The sequence below is a fragment of the Egretta garzetta genome, unplaced genomic scaffold (genome assembly GCF_000687185.1).
Source record: "Egretta garzetta isolate BGI_Z169 unplaced genomic scaffold, ASM68718v1 scaffold212, whole genome shotgun sequence".
In the NCBI taxonomy this organism is placed as follows: Eukaryota; Metazoa; Chordata; class Aves; order Pelecaniformes; family Ardeidae; genus Egretta; species Egretta garzetta.
Genome location: NW_009258759.1, coordinates 74,603 through 94,185, shown reverse-complemented (window position 1 = coordinate 94,185; position 19,583 = coordinate 74,603). Strand labels below are relative to the sequence as shown.

Here is a 19,583-nt window from a genome sequence, read left to right as displayed (position 1 = left end):
AATGGTTGTTCTCTGCACCCTCTCTAACCTTGCTCTGTACATCTTGAGATGCAGAGACCAGAACTGCATGCAGCCCCCAAGATACGACTGCACCAAGGTCTTACAGATGGTCAAAATGATGCCCTCTGCTTTATTGTTACCACCCTTGCTGAGCTGACAGTGGCCCAACATTCCTTGAAATTTTTAGCTGCCATTGCACACTGAGCTGATGATTTCAGAGAACTGCTGACGATGATGCTGAACTCCTTCCTGAGCTGTTCCAGGTTCAACATCATACTGGCCTGATACAAATAATTTTTCCCTGTGGGTACAGGGTATGTCACATTTTCCTGCCCTGAAGGTCATCTGCCAGCTACTTGTCCATTTGCTCATTTCTGCAAGGTCCCTCTGGATTTCCTCACCTTCAGTGAGGTACCCAACCACCTGAAGGGGCTGAGGATCCTCTGCAAACCTGGGGATTTCACTGCACCCCTCCATCCCTGAGGTTACCCATAGGATGAAAACCAGTCCCAGCACCAGTCTCTGGGGCCTCACTGCTGACTCTTACCCATGCTGAAAAATGACCATTAGGCCCTACCCTTTGCATCTTACGCTTTCGCCAGCTCTCGGTCCATAACAAGACCTTTCCTCCATGCCCAAGGCAACTCAGTTTCTTAAAAGGCTTTGGTGCAGAACCTTGTCAAAGGCTGTTAGAAAACCCCAAAATACATGCTTGACTGGTCCCTTTATCCATGTGCTCACTAGCTCCCTTCCCGAGCTCCAGCAGGTCTGTGAGGCAGGGCTTGCCTTTACAGTAGCCCTGTTGACTTTCTTCCAAGAGGTTGTGCTTCTTCATGCCATCAGTAATCTTGTTCTTCACAGCACACTCTGCTATGTCCCAGGGTGGAGGTCAGCTCCAGTGGCACGTGGGCCTCAAGATTACATCCAGAGCCCTTGCTGTAGATGGAATCACACTGGAAACCTCCCAGTCCTCAGCAAAGCAGCCTTTGCAGTGGCCCTGGTATGCAGGAGTGAAACACGTCTCAGTGTCACCAGCAGTAGCAATGGATGCAAAAAATTCATTGAGGTTCTCTGCTGTGGTCTTGCCAACACTGAATGCCCCTTTTGACCCACAGGTCTCAAATGGGCCCACTCTTTTCTTAACTGCCAGTGCAGCATTCTTGAACGACCTACAAGCTGTAGTCATCTTGGGGTTTTTGGACTGCTCCTTTTCAGCTCTTTTTGACCAATTGCTGCATTTTCACATAGTTACCTTTCTTGAAATTGAATATCCACATGCTGCATTTACTTAGATTGCTCTGTCCCACTACAGAGTTAAAATTGTGTTGTGAGCGTTATTACAAATGGGCTCTTCCACTTCTACCTCTGGAACCACGTCTTACGCATCATTCCAGACCACATCCTGAATAGCAACTCTTCTTGTGGGTCAAACAATTTAGACTAATTAATTCTGGCAAGTAATCATCTATTGCTTCCAAAAAGTTTTTCTCCACAGCTCATCCCAGTGAAGCATTAACCTAGTATGTGCATGAGTGGATGAAATCTCCCACTGTTACCACCTGCCCTAATTTTGCAGCCCCTGTAATCCCAGTTAGCAATGTCGGGTTGGGAGTACTGTTCTTGTCCTATATTTTTATTATTAGACTCTGAGTTTTCCACTTACGGATCTTTCCCATGGTATTTTCACGCTGTTATACATCATATTATTGTCCTTCACAAACAGTGCAGCTACCCAAGACAGACTGTTCTGACACTTCTGTGAATTTGGTGCCCTGGCAATACTTTGTTCTCCTTCCACTGGGTCTCCTTGACCACTGCTCTCCCTCTCCCTTTCTCCCTCTTCTCCATCTCCCAGCCAGCACATGCTGGACCCTCAACCTACCAATGTAGTCATTGGTTCTGTAGCTCTAAGCTGCACCTTTTCCTCTGCTCTGACTCCATCATCTCTGAGTGCAGAGCTCTCATCTTATCAAACTCTGGCAGTGAAAAATGGAAGTACCCCATTGACACGGGTTACATGGAGCTGAGAGCAGAGTCTGGTGGCATTTTGACCACCCTAAGACATGTATGTAAGAACAATGGAATGGATCCCTGCCTGGAAACATCCGTCCATCTCCGTTACCGCAGGGGGCGGGGATTAGGTAACTGGGACCACTCATTTCTGAACGGCTAAAACTGAGCACGTGCCAGCTGGGCTGACCTCTGCAGCTGAAGGAACATCCTATTTCCCTGTGGCCCAGAGTCAGGGTATTGCTTAAAAGGCAGATGCGGTTCTCTGGGTCAGTTCCTCCCTCTGCTGTCCTGAGGCAGGGATTTGGGTCTGCCATGTGCTCTCTTCCTATAGATCTCTGTACAGCTGAAACTTCTTGAGTTCTGGAAGGTAATTAAGCAGTTGAATAGGGTCTTCTCACTGATTCTCTGCTGTCCCTGTAAGCATGTGATGTTCTGGACTAAAAGAAATGTTGTGGAATTTGTTCAACAGTGGTCAGAAACAGTTCCATGGGAGAAAATCGGGAAGTCTGCTGCTGGGTATATTCAGCCTGGTTCTACCTCTGGTATAATAGATATTTAGATGACTCCCTGCAGGTGGGAAAGTTAGATTCAAAGGCTGAGAACAGTTACTGCGTAAAGCCAAAAATCCAGGGTGGATCCAGGGGTGTCTCGGGATGATACAGGAAGGAGGGTAGGAGTGTTCTTACCCTGTGGCAGGTTTTACAGTTCAGCAATCTCATCTGCAAGGATCAGAGGTTTCAGAACCTCCAGGGCTATATGTTGTATGTGCTTCTTTATGTTCAATTTGCCACAGGAGACTTTTTCCCACCATGGTTGTCCTCCACGATACCCTCTGGCAGCAGGTTATGCAGTTTAATTTATGTTTTGTGTGATGAAGTGACCCACTGTATTTACATTAGACCTACTGCTAGATAATTATATTTGATGCCCCCAAATCCCCATAACCTGGGCACAGTAAATCACTGTTTCCTATTTACTTTCTTGACTGCATCCATGATTTTGTCCTCCATTATAATCCCTCATGTGGATCATCTCTTCTCCAGCTGAAGTATCCTTGGCTCTTCAGTCATTTCTCTTGCAGGAGAACTTCCATAACGTCTACCTTTTGTGAGACAAATTGACCAGGATGGCATGAAGCGGTCACGATATCCCCACTCACTGCACTTTAGCGTTGTGGTATAATGGCGACTTCTGTCTTTTCCTCGGTCCCCATTCTGGCAGCTCTTAGTTTGCCTTTTTGTCTGGTGCTAAACATTGAAATGACCATTTTTTTGAACTGTCCATGGGAACTCTGACCTCTTTCCTAAGTTGTCGTGGTTTAACCTGGCTGGCAACTAAGCACCATGCAGCCACTCGCTCACTCCCTCCTCCCTCAGTGGGATGGGGGAGAAAATCAGGAAGAAAAAAAGGTTAGAGTGGTGGGATGAGATAGAGACAGTTTAATAAGATAAAATAATAATAATAGTAATAATGAGAATGGTAAGAGAATATATAGAATATACAAAATGAATGATGCACAATGCAATTGCTCACCACCTGCCGATTGATGCCCAGCCTGTCCCAAGCAGCGATCACTCCCTGAGCCACGATCACTCCCCGAGCTGTGATCACTCTCCCTGCAACCGACCGACTAACCCCCCCTGAGCATAATGTTATATGGTATGGAATAGCTCTTTGGTCAATTTGGGTTAGCTGTCCTAGCTGTGTTCCCTTATGGCTTGTTATGCACCTGGCCGAGCAAGAGAAGCTCAAAAAGTCCTTGAGTAGTCTAAGCACTACTTGGCAACAACTGAAAACATCAGTGTGTTATCAACATTCTTGTAGTACTAAATCCAAAACACAGTACTATGCTAGCTACTACTGTCACTGAAATCGGGAAGAATGAACCTCATAACACCAATGTAGTGTTAGAAGGCAGGCATTCTTTATTCACGGCGCCGGATGCACGGGGGATCGCTCCACCTAACATGCATATGCCTCCTGGTGGTGGTCGTCGGGGGTCGTGGGGATGAAGGCCGATGGCTCCTCTTCATCACCGCTAGTAACCCCTTGTTCTTGCGCAGACTCAGTTGCTCCTTGGCTCTTGCCCAAACTGCAGGGTCGGTGTAGACCAGCTCTTGAGGTAAACACCTGGTTCTTATCAGAAAACTGTCCTTTGTAAGGAGCCACAAATCTTTCTACATCAATTAGTTCTCATTCCTTCTAATCTGGCAACCTTGGCAAACCATTATTATCTTTTGCTTCATCCCCTCCCGATTCTCCCCATCCTTGAATAGGGTTCTAAATTCACTAAGTAACTATACTACAGACTTTAAGAAGAACAAAAAAATCTAAGCTAGACACTACTGACTTTAACAAAGCAACCGCAAGCTAGACAAAGCTAATAACAAAGCAACAGCAAACTAGACAATACTAATTTTAGCAAAGTAACAGCAAGCTAGACAATAAGGCCTAAATCTTATGCATGTAAGCCGTTTTACATTTGGGGTCTTTTTGACCCTTAGGGTATCGCTACTAAGAAAATTAACTCTATCCCAGCTGAAAACAGGACATAAGTGTTAATATCTGAGGACTCATCAATATACAGAGACCATCAGGGTGTTTGCAACAGTTTGAATTTATTGACACTGAATTTTGTCTATCATTTTGTCAGTTGCTCACCCCATACCATAAGATCCTCTTGCAGCTTCTGATTATCCAGTTTTCTTTTGACCCCACCCACGATAATTTTGCTGTGAGGTCTGACATGGACTGTTTTTACCATTTTTCAGGACTTTTCTGAATATGTTGAACAGCAGGGATCCCAGCACAAAACTGGTGGGGTGAGGATGGGTAAATGAAAACCATTGCTAGCATTTGTACCCCATCAGCGGTTACTCCTCGGGAAGACCTGCCTTTGTACCTCCCACCCCCCCCACCCCCCATCACTTAACTTTTCTAAGAGTCCTTGCTGAATGACCGTGTCAAAATCTCTTTGAAAAATTCAAGTATTCAACCTCAAGCAGATCATGTGCATCTGTGTGCTTGCTGCCTCCTTCAAAGAACTGCAAGAGGCTTTTGAGACATGGCTTCCTTCCACAAAAATATGCTGAGTCATCAGCATTATGATTATAGTTATTTATACATCTAATAATTTTACTCTCTATTTGCTTCTACCAGTTTGTTCAGTATGGAAATAAGCTGGCTGGTTGTAGTTTTCCGGGAGCTCTTTAAAAGGCTCACATTTACTACTTTCCATTCCTCTGCGACTATGTGCAATATTAAATGATAGGTTATTCACTGGTCAATAATTGGAAAATTGCTGACTTCCAGTGTTTGAAGGCTGTTTACTTTAATATTTTCTTTTAATATGCCTTTTAACAAGGGTGACTTTTTGCACGTTTTAAAATGTCTTTATTTGGATGGGTACATTTTCTCTGAGACTAATTACATCTTTAAGCAATCTTCATGCTGCCTCAAGCTTTTAACCTTTTTGGTTGATGTGCGGACACAGACTCCACAATCTGTAAGATTGTAAAGTAGGTATGTTTATTCAGTGCTGGGCAGCACGGGGGGGTAGTCCCACCAAAGTCATGCGTACCTCCACATGGCAACTTGTCCTGTTTATATGTATCAAAGTGTTACATATGCATGAAGTTTCCCAATATGCCTATACATATGCATAAATTGTCCCCGCTTCGTATTAAAATTAGTTTCATGAGGTCATTTCCATAAGTCCCTCCCGACTGTGCTTGCTCAGTGCCTCCTTGTGGTGGTGGTCGGTGGGTCGTGGGGATGAAGGCTGATGGTTCCTCTTCGTCACCGCTAGTAACCCCTTGTTCTTGCGCAGACTCAGTTGCTTCTTTGCTCTTGCCCAAACTGCAGGGTGTTCTTATCAAGAACTGTCCTTTGTAAGGAGATGCAAATCTTCCTGCGTCAGTTAGTTTGCACAATAGTTAGCAAAACATTTGAGCACTATCTATCAATTTGATTCTCTGGGCTATGCAGCAATCTAGACAATTATTACGCAGCATCTTATCTACTAAGATTCCCTTAACCCCTTCTCTCATGGTTACTCTCTTAAATTTCTTTTTAACAGCATTCTTCACTTTCTCTTTTAAGTTAAGTGTTACTGTTGTGGATTATTTCAGTCCCGAAAGAATATTTGATATGGGCGCGTCATGGTTATTGTTTTACCGAGTGGCCTTTCCAAAGAAATATTCTGAACTGGTGATGTTATTTCTCCATTCCTTGGTTTTCTGGCTAGTTTCTCCAAAAAGCAGTCAGTTGTTGGGTCTAAAATGCACTTTCTGCAGCTACCTCCCCTAGTAATGGCCCCTGCTCCACACAGGTATAACCGGAGCTCCCCTTATTCCTCTGCTTTCTGCCACCTTAGCCTCTCAGCACTTCCTTAGCATGGCATACTTACCATCAGCATTCTGCTCAGAAAGCTCACAGTATAGGCCTAATATTACATTTTTCCTAGCTGGGAGTGGAATTCCAATCCAACAGGAATATATTTCACTTGTCAATATATCATTTACTTTTTTTTTTTAAAGTATTGTGCCACTGCCCCAGCAACATACCCTCTATCTGTCCTTTCTGTATTTCTATTTCTGTCCTCTCTGTAATTTCTACCCCTGCAATTACAGCATTCCTTGATTTTCATCTACCCGGTGAGTTTCTGAGATGCCTCCTATGTCAGAGTCATCATTTCAGCTTGGGTGTTTCACAGCATCTATCTGTTTCTTTAGCTCATAAAATTTATGTAGGCATGTAAATACTTGTATCTGATCCGGTTGTTCGCCACCATCACTTTTCTAAATGCAGTTTTATTTGTTCAGATGTTCTTCATTGATTCTAATTTCTTACCTAAGTGTTACTGGTTTCCATCCTGTCCTTATAACAGAACATAGTTTCCCTGCTTTCATTCCTAAGGTAAAGTGGGCAATCTCAAACTGTGCGGCCTTCTACACAACACAGCTTTGCTCCAGATTCTAATTTAAAGCCTCCCTGTATCTTCTGCATTGCATTGTGCAGCGGCCAGGTTTCATTTAGGTTAAGATGGACTCCAGGTTGCTTTACCGAGTCACTGTGTTCCTACAGTTTGCAATTTCCTTATGATTCTACCATCCTTTCCCTAACATAATTTTCCTAACCGTGTCCTGAAATGCTCTTTTACTTCGCTGTCCTGTTCTAAGCATGGAAGAGGGAGCATTTTACCTGTATAAAATCCTGATCTTTTTTATCTTCCTACTTAGGTGCTTTTATTTTACCCCCAAGACTCATCCTATCTTTTTTTATGTTAATGGAACCTATACAGTCACTGACCCATAGCTTCTCTGCAGTGCTCCATAACTTAGATCCAAAGGTCTCTACGGTCCTTCATCCCAGCAAGCAACTCGCTCTTCATTCTTTGCCCGAGCACTGAATCATGGAGGTCTACATCCATGGGCTGTCTGACTCCTACGGGCACCAACACAACTTAGTACCTTCTGGGTAGCTCAGTTTGTACAACCCGGGGACAGTTCCCACTCTGACTGCCTCTTTTCCAGGCTCAACATCTCCTGTTCCTCAGAGGATTTAGGTTGAGTGAAAGGATTACGCATGTCTTTTAGGCCGCAATGTAGTTCATATGCCCCCAGGATGTTTGGTTTTTTTCCCCAACACTGTGACTCTACAGATGCATGTTTTTCTTAAGACATACTCGAACCCCCAGAGCTGCCACCTGCTCGCTCTCCAGCCTGTATTTGTGCGCTTGATCGTGACTGCCTGGAATGTATTTTCTTTGAATGTTTTCCTGTTGAACTGCACCCATTTTTTTCAGAACATTTTTCAAACTCAGAAGGCCACTCATGAAGATACTGGATAGCACTGGAGCCAAGACGCTAGATCCCTCGAGAGTTTCAATGCATCCGTCTGCACTGACAGCGGACTGAGGTCTCAAGTCTCTCTGCATCCACTCTTGCAGAGGGGTATTTTCCTACTCTATCCTTGACTATTCAGGTATTCAGTGGGCATCTTTTAATTCTTCAGCTGTAAGAGGAGACTCTTTTCTTCTCAAATGCATGCTCAAATCATCCCTGAAATCCATTTTTAGTCTCTAGTTACATCTCCAGCCATCAGATTCTCTCTTCTATGAGCCCTATATGCAGTATGACATGCATGGAGCAGTATGCACGCCGACATTTCCATATTGAACCCCATACATTGATACTGTTGTTCTCTATGCTGACATTTGCCTTGATTGACAGTTTTGTAAAAGCCCTTCTTGTTTTCCAAAATACTCTCGGCCAGCTGAACTCATTCTGATATATTTCTGCCTCTTGGTATGAATCGGGCACATTTGGGGAGAGTTTTCTAAATATGGGAACCAAGCTCACTGCTCTTACCTTAAACAACTGTAGGCAAATTAGTTTAGACCCTTATGTGTTTATTGATTAAATACTTCTCTGTGTTTTCCATCTTCAACATTATATTTTCTCTAAATGAAGACAAGAAGAAAACAGGGCTCATTGAGATATCTCGGAAAAGCAATAATCTGAAATCCTAAATATAATTCTATATCCAGTTATTTAGCATTATTCTGGGCACCAGAGGAAATACTGTGTTTCTTTGAGCTCTTAGAGGGAAGGATATGAAGACATTTACTAACACAGCAGATGACAGGAGCCTGAGGGCAAACGGGGCAGAGCTAAACAGGATCTTGAACAGGAAAAACAGAGTAAACGTTTGCCAGGTGAGGACTAGAGAAAAAAGGTGGTATTGTCAGCCTGAAAGGGAGTTACGTGGCTCTTTGAGTTGCCTTAGAGGAGATTAAATTTCTCAGCTCAAAATGGAAGACGGTCAAAGTACCGGTATGTGTCCTGCCACCGGCACAGAGGGGAAGGAGCTCATTGTTTGCTATATTGCAGGGAAAGAAACTCAAGGTTTGGGGTTGAAGCCAACATAACAACTGAAACTAAAAAATGGGAGGAGAAAGTTGAGCAGATTACAAAAGCTCTGCTCCTGGCTTCAGTACAGAGGAAGAAAAACCTAAGTACATAAGTGCTTGGCAATGGGCAGGTAAAGCTACATGGGCTAGAAGCTGGAGGAGGCTTGGAATTTCTTTAAAAGAAAAGTGTCCATACTCTCAGGTATCCATGTCCCAAGCAAGAAGAAAGAGCTTTTAAGAGCGAGTCCCAGATCTAACTCGACAAACACTCGCCTCAAGAGTGTCGGGCCCCTCACTACAAGAAAGACATTGAATTGGTAGAGCATGTCCAGAGGAGAGCAACAAAGCTGGTGAGTGGTCTGGAGCCCAAGTCTTACGAGGAGTGGCTGGGGGAGCTGGGGGTGTTCAGCCTGAAGAAGAGGAGGCTGAGGGGAGACCTTATTGCCCTCTACAACTGCCTGAGAGGAGGGGGGGAGCCGGGGAGAGCTTGGGCTCTGCTCCCAGGGAACGGGCGATGGGACAAGAGGAAATGGCCTCAAGTTGTGCCAGGGCAGGTTTAGGTTGGACACTGGGGAAAATTCCTTCCCTGCAAGGGCTGTCAAGTACTGGAAGGGACTGCCCAGGGCAGGGGTCGAGTCCCCACCCCTGGGGGTATTTAAAAGCTGGCAAGACGTGGTGCTTAGGGCCAGGGTTTAGTGGTGGGATGGCAGGGTTAGGGGAACGGTTGGACTTGATGATCTTAAACGTCTTTTCCAACACAAAAAATTCTATGATTCTAAGAAATTATAATTAAGCAGAAAGTGAGTGTATCAGGAACAGAAGACGTAGTGTATCAGAAAACAACCCCAGGCCGATACATACAGCAATAAAGTGAGGGTTGCCAGGAGGTAAGTTATATAGAACCTTGCAGGCCACACCAAAGCAAAGAGGAGGAAGTCCTCAGGTGTAGAAATAAAAAGTGAATCCTGAAGAAAGAGACAAGGCATGCTGCATTAAAGGTGAGTAAGAAAAAAGAGATAACTGAGGTGGGACGCCCAAATTAACTGAATACATTGTGCTGTTTTTAATCAAAATGAAGATGAAAAATGAGGAGTGGAAATTATTTCAAGGGCATTGGAAGGAAGCTTAAGGAGCTTACTACAATAAAGTCAGATGTCAGTGTTAGGTTTAATGGCAGGGTTAGGGTAACGGCTGGACTTGATGATCTTAAAGCTCTTTTCCAACCCAGACGATTCTATGATTCTATGACTATTGCCATCTTATCAAAGAAAATGTCACTTGAAATTAATGTTGCAACTCCATCTCCTGGCCAGAGGCTGAGCTGCATGGGTTCCTGGAGGGTTACTGCTCCAGGAGTGCCTGAAAGTAAGGCAGGGAAGCGATCCTGTCCTACAGAGATCCATTCCCAGGCTCCTGTAATTTGTGCCCCAGGGTGATTCAGAACTGGGTATGGGATCTCTGTGTGCAGCAGTTTGTTACTATGGAAAAAATAATGGCAGAAAAATCCTATCAGGTTTAGAAACTCAGGTGAATTTTTAGCATCCACAGTGGCCTACAGTGAGGAGCTCCACAGCTTGCCTGCGTGTTGCGTTGTGCAAGGAAGTACCTCTTGTATGCACTGAATCTGTTAACTGTTATGCACTGAACCTGTTAACTTCATTCAATACCTCATTTTTATACCAGAAGAGACCAAGAATGATCATTCCCTGGCTATTTCCTCCAAGCTCTTCATGGAAGAAAAGACCTTTATCAGTTCGTAGTGATGGGAATAGCCATGGATGGCAAGGCCACGTCATCCTGTCATGGAAACCTGTACTCTGGCAAGGAGGAGGGCTGTGCCACTGGGGGGACTTGGATGTTTCCTTCCAGGTCCCATCATGACACAGAGTGGGCAGGCCCCCATTGGATCGGTGTGGGAAACTGGGACGCAGTAATATTTGGGCTGGGGAAAGAGCCCTGAGAAGCATCAGTGGCAGGGACAGTCATAGGGGCAGGGGAGTGTATTGCTGGATGTGAGGCTACTCCCCTTACAGGAGAAGGGACAGTTCATGCCAAGGTGAGGAGATGGCTGGGTGATGGCTGGGTGTACCCGTCTTGTGAGTTTCTGTAGGGAGGCAGCACTTGGGTCTGAAGGTGCTGGGAGAAGACAGGAGATGGAAGTCACTTCGTCTGGGGAGGGAAGGAAAACCTAAGCAAGATCTGTTGCTTACCTCCTGCTAAGCTGAGGCCAGAGGCCTCCATGGGTAGCTGTTGCGATGTTTCTGCTAGACCATTTGCATCTGAGACACGAGACCTCCCAGTCAGAATGAGGAGGGCAAACATGACCACTTGCACAGCTCTGTTTCCAGGTCTGTGGGCAACAGGGGTGCCAGGCTGGGTGAACAGGGGTGGTAGGCGTTATCCTCCACCTGGCTGACCAGGGTCCTCTGCAGTTCACGGGACACCGCTCGCAGCGTGAGGGGTGCAGGCCCACTCCTCCAGAGGAGAGGGTTCTTTGTCCCCTGAATGCAGCTATGGTTTTGAGGCGTTTGAGTGAACACCAGTGCACGTGTGAGTGGAGTTGGGTCTGGAGTTGGGATACGTCTGAGCACTGCGCAGCGCAGATGCAGCACCCTGCTGTAGAAAGGCAATAGCTGTAAGCGACGTGGGGGGGAACCCCAGTGCTCCTGGGAGCCAGGCAGTGCCCCTGGGATAGAAGCCTTTGACGATGTCAGTACACAAAATGTCCCCTGTCTGGACTCTTGGGTTACTTCAAAGACCTCTCACAGCTTTGTGAGAGAGAACCTCCCTTTGCAAAAGCTGCCTTTCCTATTATATCCTATTTATCTATATGGCCATTAATTGTGTTCTTTAGAAGAATCTCTACTAGTTTGTGCTGTGCAGTTAGACTTAATGATAGAATCATAGAATGTTTTGGGTTGGAAGGGACCCCTAGAGGTCATCTAGTCCAACCCCCCTGCAGTGAGGAGGGACACCGCTAACTAGATCAGGTTGCTCAGAGTCCCGTCCAATCTGGTCTTGAATGTTTCCAGGGATGGGGCCTCCACCACCTCTCTGGGCAACCCGTGCCAGTGTCTCACCACCCTCACGGTAAAGAATTTCTTCCTTATATCCAGTCTAAACCTACCCTGCTTCAGTTTAAAACCATCACCCCTTGTCCTGTCACAGCTGTCCCTACTAAAAAGATTTTCCCCATCTTTCCTATGGGCCCCTTTAAGTACTGAAAGGCTGCAAGCAGGTCTCCCCGCAGCCTCCTCTGCTCCAGGCTGAACAACCCCAACTCTCTCAGCCTGTCCTCATAAGAGAGGTGCTCCAGCCCTCAGATCATTTTTGTAGCCCTCCTCTGGACCCGTTCCAACAGTTCCATGTCCTTCTTGTGCTGAGGGCTCCAGACCTGGACGCAGTACTCCAGGTGAGGTCTCACCAGAGCAGAGTAGAGGGGCAGTAGAGGGAAACAGCCTCAAGTTGTGCCAGAGCAGGTTTACACTGGACATTGGGAAAAATTTCTTCCCCGCAAGGGCTGTCAGGCACTGGAAGGGGCTGCCCAGGGCAGGGGTCGAGTCCCCATCCCTGGGGGTATTTAAAAGCCAGGCAGACGAGGTGCTTAGGGCCACGGTTTAGTGATGGGATGGCAGGGTTAGGGGAACGGTTGAACTTGATCATCTTAAAGGTCTTTTCCAACCTAAATGATTCTACGATTCTATGACCAGGCATGCTTTCATGTCCCCCCAAACTGTCTCCTCGCCCTCTGTGGAAGGTATGGGTGCAGAGTACTGTGCTAGCCAAATGCTGAGCTAGAGAGTCTGCAATACAAGTTGGGCAGAAAGAGCCCTTCAGTGCCCCGTGCTTCGTATCTCACTGTCCCATAGCCACACCATCTCCAGACAGTCAGAGCTCTCCTTGCCACTGCCTGCTTAATACAAACCATGGGCATGGAAGCACCCCCCTGCACAGACTGACAAGCCTGCCCACAGTTACCGGTACCCTCCAACACATGGATGGGATGGGGAATGGGAAACGGTGGTTCCTTGCTGATGGGCAGAGAGCGCTGGTGAGAGGCAGCTGGAGAAGAAAAGGCCTGAAAGATGCTGCTTTGCTTTTTAGGCAGGGTTGCTGCTCTACATTTTTCATAAGGCTGACGAAAACCAGCCAATATTTCTTGTTCATTGTTTATATTTTCATACAGTTCATTACATCACTGAGATGAAATGAAATGGCCATTCCAGGGTTGCTCTTTTGTAATTACGTAATGAGTGCATTCATCTCTACAAGTAATCTCAGACATGCATACTTCAGAGACAGTTTTAATGATGTAAATTGGGTAGCAATACATCATTCCCATGTAAAATCAACGCTAGGTACCTTGGCGCTCCATGAACTAAAGTTACATGTGTTTGTTTTTTTCTTTTTTCGCAGTTTCACCTGGCTTTGCAGCCAAGTCCACACCAGCCTGGTGACCCACTTCCGCGGTCAAGTTGTTGCAGAGTTTGAAAAGGAGTTCCGGTACTTGTATGCAGAGTCCAGAGCAGTGACCAGCTTCTGTGTGCCAGATCCCAGAACGTGCCCCTCTTCTCAGAATACCTCAAAAGTTGCCAACTCCTTTTTAGAACCCCCACAGGTGAATGATGCAGGCACCTCAAGCCCCTCTAGCAGCCTGTCCAATGTAAGCATCAGAAGCATAAAAATGTCTCCCTTTCTGAAGAACTCCAGCTGCAATGTGCACCAGGAAAAGCAAGATTCCAGCTCTGATTCTGGTAACAAGAAGGGGAAGGAGGACACACCTCTGAAGCCCATTTGCCCTAAGCAGGAAGGAGAACCACCAGACTCACTGCACAGTCCTCCAAATCAATCCACCCTGGCCTTGTGTCACAAATCCAATCTCGTGACAGCAAGGACATTCTTGCAGCCAGAGCCTTCCCCTGCCCTGAGCTCCAATAAACCTGCTTATCCAGGGGACAGTAAGGCTAGCAGCAGCCACTGCTCCCCACCGAGGCAGGAGCAGACATTGCCATCCCTTTCGGAGGGTGCCAGTAGCAATGGGATGAGCACGAAGCAGAAAGGGCCCGCTGCTACCTCCAGGGAGGTGACAGCAGAAAATGACAATGCTCTTTATGGGATGGAAAAAAGACAGAGTCCTGGACTGGGAAAATTGGACCTGTTATCCCCATACACCCAGCTAAAACGAGATAAAAAGCCTGTGGTTCCCTGCTATGATAAACTCCCCGAGGACATGCTGATGGAAAAGAACAGCGCGTACGGGGCTGAGAAAAGACTGACTCTGGGGCACAGTAAGCTCGATCTAATCACCAAGTACAACAAGTTAAAATCTAAACATATACACAGTCGGTTTGAACTCTGACCTGGGCCACGAGGGCTCCTTCGGTCATATTTCCAGTGGTGACGTTTCCCCACCAATCATCATACCTGGGGTGAAAATCAAAGTATGGGTGGCAAATTACTCTTGCTCCTATTAAAAGGTGTCTGTGCTGTTTCTGATATATGCAGGTGACTGATTCAGATGCGATTAGCAAGTACAGTTCAAATTTTCAATCTCGTGGCCAGAGGGAGAAAACGACATAACCATAATCCACACTTGTACGCTCTTTTTACCTGTTTGGGAAAGAACCATAACTTACAGCAAAACCATTGCTACAGCTGGAAACCGTTTGGCCACTGAGGTCTTCAGGGTGAACCCAGGTCCTCTTTGTACTGAGCGATTCCGCTCCCTGTATCCATGTGCTGAAAATGAAATGGTCAAAGGCAGGGTAACATTGATAAAAATAAAGGAGGTGTTCTGCTGGAAAGAGCTGTGTTGGGTCCCTCGTGGGGAGGTGGTGTGGTTTAACCTGGCCAGCAGCTGAACCACTCGCTCACTGCCCCCTTCCCTTGGTGGGATGGTGGAGAGAATCGGAAAAGAAGTAAACCCTGTGGGTTGAGATAAAGGCAGTTTAATAAGAGAATAACAATAACAATAATAATAATGACGGTAATAGAACATACAGAATATAAAAAACAAGTGATGCACAATGCAATTGCTCACCACTCGATGACCGATGCCCAGCCTGTCCTGAGCAGCAATCACTCGCCCCCAGCCAACTTCCCCGGAGCCTGATGCCCTATGGTCTGAAATAGCCCTGGGGCCAGCTGGGGTCAGCTGTCCTGGCCGTGCCCCCTCCCAGCTTCTTGAGCCCCTGGCAGAGCAGCGGAAGCTGAAAAGTCCTTGACTTAGTGTAAGCCCTGCTCAGCAACAACTGAACCATCAGTGAGTTATCAACATTCTTCTCATCCTAAATCCATAGCGCTGTGCCAGCTACTAGGAAGAAAGTTAACTCTGTCCCGGCCGAAACCAGGACAGGAGGTGAGCATGCCAAGCTTGTCCAGAGCCCCTCTGCTGAGCTGCACTGTGCCAGGAGGATACGGGTTGCATGGCTGGGCGGGTGACTGGCATTTGAAAAAGGTTGCATTGCTGGAACATGTCCAGAGAAGGGCAATGAAGCTGGTGAGGGGTCTGGAGCCAAAGTCTTATGAGGAGCGGAGGCACTGGAAGGGGCTGCTCAGGGCAGGGGTCGAGTCCCCACCCCTGGGGGTATTTAAAAGCTGGGCAGATGAGGTGCTTAGGGCCAGGGTTTAGTGGTGGGATGGCAGGGTTAGGGGAACGGTTGGGCTGGGTGAGCTTAAAGGGCTTTGCCAACACAAATGGTTCCGTGATTCTATGATCTGCACGTGGCTGACATTGGCACCCACGTGGTGTCTGTCCACGGGTGGGATCCTCACACGGGTAGGGTTTGCGTAGAGCACAGGTGGCAGCTGACGCGGTCACACCTGGGCGCGGGTGTCGTGCTGAGGCACGCGGGTCACACGTCTGAACCGGGGGCCGTGGCACACGGCGGGCGCCAGCGCAAGGGCGCAGGTCGTGCCCCGACGAGGATGGTGCCGGTGCACGCGAACGGACCATTTCTCCCAAATATTCCTCTCTCTTTTCAACAGATTCTCACGTGCTCTTTCCCGTGCACCATTGAAAAAGTATAGTGTAAGTTAGGTTTTAGCCTTAACTATTTCTTGTTTATTGGGTATTTCTAAATCTCCACAAAGACCTACAGAGGCTATTTTTTCCCCTGGGATTTCTCAGACTAAAATACTTGTGCTTCTTCTGGACAACACATGTGCACCAAATCTGAGGCTTTTGAAATCATTAGACTTGCTCTGCAAGGTGGTATAGTTGGTCTGTGAATGCATAGTAAATCAAAAACATTCCTGTTGCATGAGAAGTCCCGCACAGGTGGTAATCAGCTCTACAATATACACAGAATAGCTCTCACGCTTCTTGGAAGCATCAGCTTCACCATGCATGAAGCATAGAGGTGATCTGCAGGTGTGCAATAGGTGAGTCAACGATAGTCGGACATCTCAATGTCACATGCTCAAAGTCACAATTCCAGTCAGACTGTCCGATATCTGAAAATTCTGAAGAAACTGCCGCATCATCGGCAGAATGTGTGTGGGTAGGTGAGGGCCCGGCCGGGCCCTGGAGGGGCCCCGCTGGAGACGAGGGCGGGGTCCCGTGCTCGGTTGGTGCAGAGGGGGGCATAGGGTGGGTTTAGCTGGGGCGAGGAATCCAGCGGGCTCCGCATCCGCGCGGTTTTTATTTTAATGTTTCAAGTGTGTGGAGAGGAGTGAAAATAGAGAAACTAAAACTCCCCCAGTACCAGAGGGCTGGGGCAGCGAGCAGCGTTTGCCTCCCGGGGCTTGAAGATGGGCTAAAGGGACGTGTAAGTCTCCTTTCTGGTAAACTGGGAGAAGTTTAGCTTTTCTTAAGGTTAATGGCCCAGCATCAGCAGTGGAGGGGCAGAGCCCGGGGAGGGGGGAGGCATTAACAAACACGAAAATCAAAGGAAAGTCTTTTGTCCGTCTCTGGTTAGCGAGACTCTGTTCAGTCAGGCAAACTTCTTGCTTGAGTTTTGTTCCTGTGCAAAAAATGCCTTTGTCCCCCTGATCTTACAGCTTTGCCGCAGCAAAGTCATAGGAAAAAGCAGCATCTGTACGTGGTGTGGGGCAATTGGCATCTAGAGGGGAAATCCCCGGTCAAAGTGTTTCATTGAGCACCTTGGGCTTCCTTTAGTTCTGTTCAAAAAGGGACTACTGATAGTGCCATTCACCCATTTCTACTCAGAGACAGGTTAAATAACATTATATTATTTCTCCTGGGCTGAATTCTGGGCTTGGGAGGAGAGGATAGGATGAGGGCAATTCAAGCCAGCATCAGGAAAACAGGAAGCCTTGTGGAAGCATTCTTTCAGCTACTAGGAAGTCTCTCTCTCTCTCTTTTTTTTTTTTTTTTTTTTTTTTTGTTTTTTTTTTTTTTTTGTTGTGACATTTCAGGAAACCGACATGGACTGTTGGTCCCAAGCAGTACAACAGACCAAGAGCTTCAACATATCCGCAATAGTCTTCCAGATTCTGTACGAATTCAACGAGTAGAAGGGCGTCTCTCAGGACTGGGCAATTGCACTACCTGCAATGACTACGTAGCTCTGGTTCATCCAGATCTTGACCGGGTATACGGCTCTGTAATGCTTTTAAATTCATAGTGGATGCGTGTGAAACAATTGCTGAGCTGCGGCTTGGGTGTGTTGTCGTTGAGGATTGCTGTACATGGCATGGGGGTCTCTGACCTGTGCTAACAGCTGAGCTAACACTATGTAGGAGGCTGTACTGCCTCATGTTTCCTTTCTTCTCAAGAGAGGTCTCAAAATTGCATTTTGGACACCTGATCAGTTGAGCTCCCTCTTTTCCTGTATTTAACTCTATTTGTGTATGTGGACCCTGCCCCAAGTACAGCGTGTGCCCTCTTGTTCAGCATGCGTTAGCGAATGCTCTTTGTAGAAGGGAAGGAGTGGGACATGGAAGTGTATTGTTGGGTGCAGTTTGCTCTCCCTGAGTAAAAGTGAATGGATAAAAGAGCATGAGCAGGTGTAGTAAAGAGGGCATAAAGAAGAGGTCAGTCAGGACTACAGCAGCAGTTACGAGCTACTGCTGAGCCAGCTGAAATTTGTAGTCGTTGAAAGAGGCCATGGACGTGGTGGTGTGTGTGTTTACAGAGGGGTGAAAGAAAAATGGAAGGTTCTTGTATGGAAGTTTAAATCAAGAGACAAAGTTGCTGCCACTTTATGCTTGAGAACTGATATCGTAATAGCATGAGAGAGATGAGTTGTGTGGCTAGGGGTAGTGGTGGTCCTTGCAGTGTTTACTTTCAGTTTGTGCTAAAGGTGATGAAGAAATGGGACTTGATGTTAGGAGTGCAAAGGAAAAAAAAAAAGGGGGGGGGGGGAGGGAAGGTAATGGTCTTTGCAGCATATTATGTTTTAAATAAGTGTAAAAAATAAGGTAAGATGGCCAGAGAGGGAGAAATCAAAATAGTTCACAGTGAAAACTTGGAGTGGAAGGAAGTTCTTAAGAGTTATCCAGAGGGATGAGACAATTTTGTCCCAGTGGTCTGGCACAGAAGAGGGCTGGTTCTAGGGAATGCCCAGAGAACAGGGATTGACACATCTGGTGTACATCCTCCAGCAAAGGGGGAGGAGAGCATTTCTCAGGCAAGGCATGGCGTTGTGTTTAGGTGTAGTGGCCCAGCTCAGTGTGCACAGGTAACTGGAAATATCTGCAGTGTAGAGCCTGAGTAAGCATTTTATAATGACTGGATTGCAGTGGATTGTGAAAGTGTGGGCAGGATCCAAAGGGGAGGATCCCAGCTGGTCCTGGTGTGCAGGAATAGCTTGACTTCAACTTCTACAATACCATTTTGCTGAGGACTTTCTCTCTATTTCTGTTTGCAGGAGACAGAAGAGATCTTGGCAGATGTACTGAAGGTTGAGGTTTTCAGACAAACGGTAGCAGATCAGGTGCTGGTAGGAAGTTACTGTGTGTTTAGTAACCAAGGAGGAATTGTGCACCCCAAAACTTCGATCGATGATCAGGATGAACTGTCTTCATTGCTCCAGGTCCCACTTGTGGTAAGGCGTTTGTGGGTTTGTGTTTTCTCTTGCCACTCCCTTCCAGCCCAGTCGTCGGTCTTAGTGTTTCTACATCCCGTAGGCTCCTAAACACTGTTTTCTCTGCAGAGCTGTTCCAAGTGGGAGAAGAGGAGAAGGCTCAGAACGGGGCAAGGCTTCTGAGACATTTTCCCTGTCTTTGCTGAGTCTTGCATAAGCTTCTTAGCACCTTTAGTTTGCTTCTGAAACGTTACTTTGCTGGGATTATGCAAGTTGTGCTGACTTGAGTCCTACAGAACGAGAGATTGGCTGTGGCCTGGCAAAAGGCAGCATTTAAAAGAATTAAGTAATAAAATCCTGTGCCCGGTCATGTGTGAATGTGCCTTTATGCTTCCTACTCATTAGATTTTATTTCACTGAATGGCACACAATTTTCTCTCCAGACATTAAAGGCTGCCCATTAATCTTTTAATCTGAAATCTTTCTAACTTTGGTGATGGTAGAAGCTTTAACCTTTTCAGGAGCATGAGTTGAGGCCCTCCACTAAAGACTTGCAATGAGGATGCGTAGTGAAACATGTTGCTGTCAGCATACCCTGTTAACTCTCGCTGCTTTGGTTTTGCTAGGCTGGAACGGTGAATCGTGGCAGCGAGGTCATTGCAGCAGGA

The 19,583-nt window shown here is 46.6% G+C and overlaps 2 protein-coding genes across 2 annotated transcripts in view; both read left to right on the top strand.

The window, feature by feature from the left end:
• Positions 1-14,452, top strand: part of FAM83C (family with sequence similarity 83 member C) — a 28,311-nt gene extending 13,859 nt beyond the window's left edge. Inside the window, 1 exon segment of the mRNA XM_009649294.2 lies at positions 13,343-14,452. Within this exon segment, the coding sequence (XP_009647589.2) occupies positions 13,343-14,285 (943 nt within the window). The 3' untranslated portion in view covers positions 14,286-14,452.
• Positions 14,453-16,405: 1,953 nt separating this feature from the next.
• The window catches only part of EIF6 (eukaryotic translation initiation factor 6), an 8,375-nt gene continuing 5,197 nt past the window's right edge, over positions 16,406-19,583 (top strand). Inside the window, 4 exon segments of the mRNA XM_035889013.1 lie at positions 16,406-16,428; positions 17,306-17,481; positions 18,760-18,936; positions 19,542-19,581. Of these exon segments, the coding sequence (XP_035744906.1) occupies positions 16,419-16,428; positions 17,306-17,481; positions 18,760-18,936; positions 19,542-19,581 (403 nt within the window). The 5' untranslated portion in view covers positions 16,406-16,418.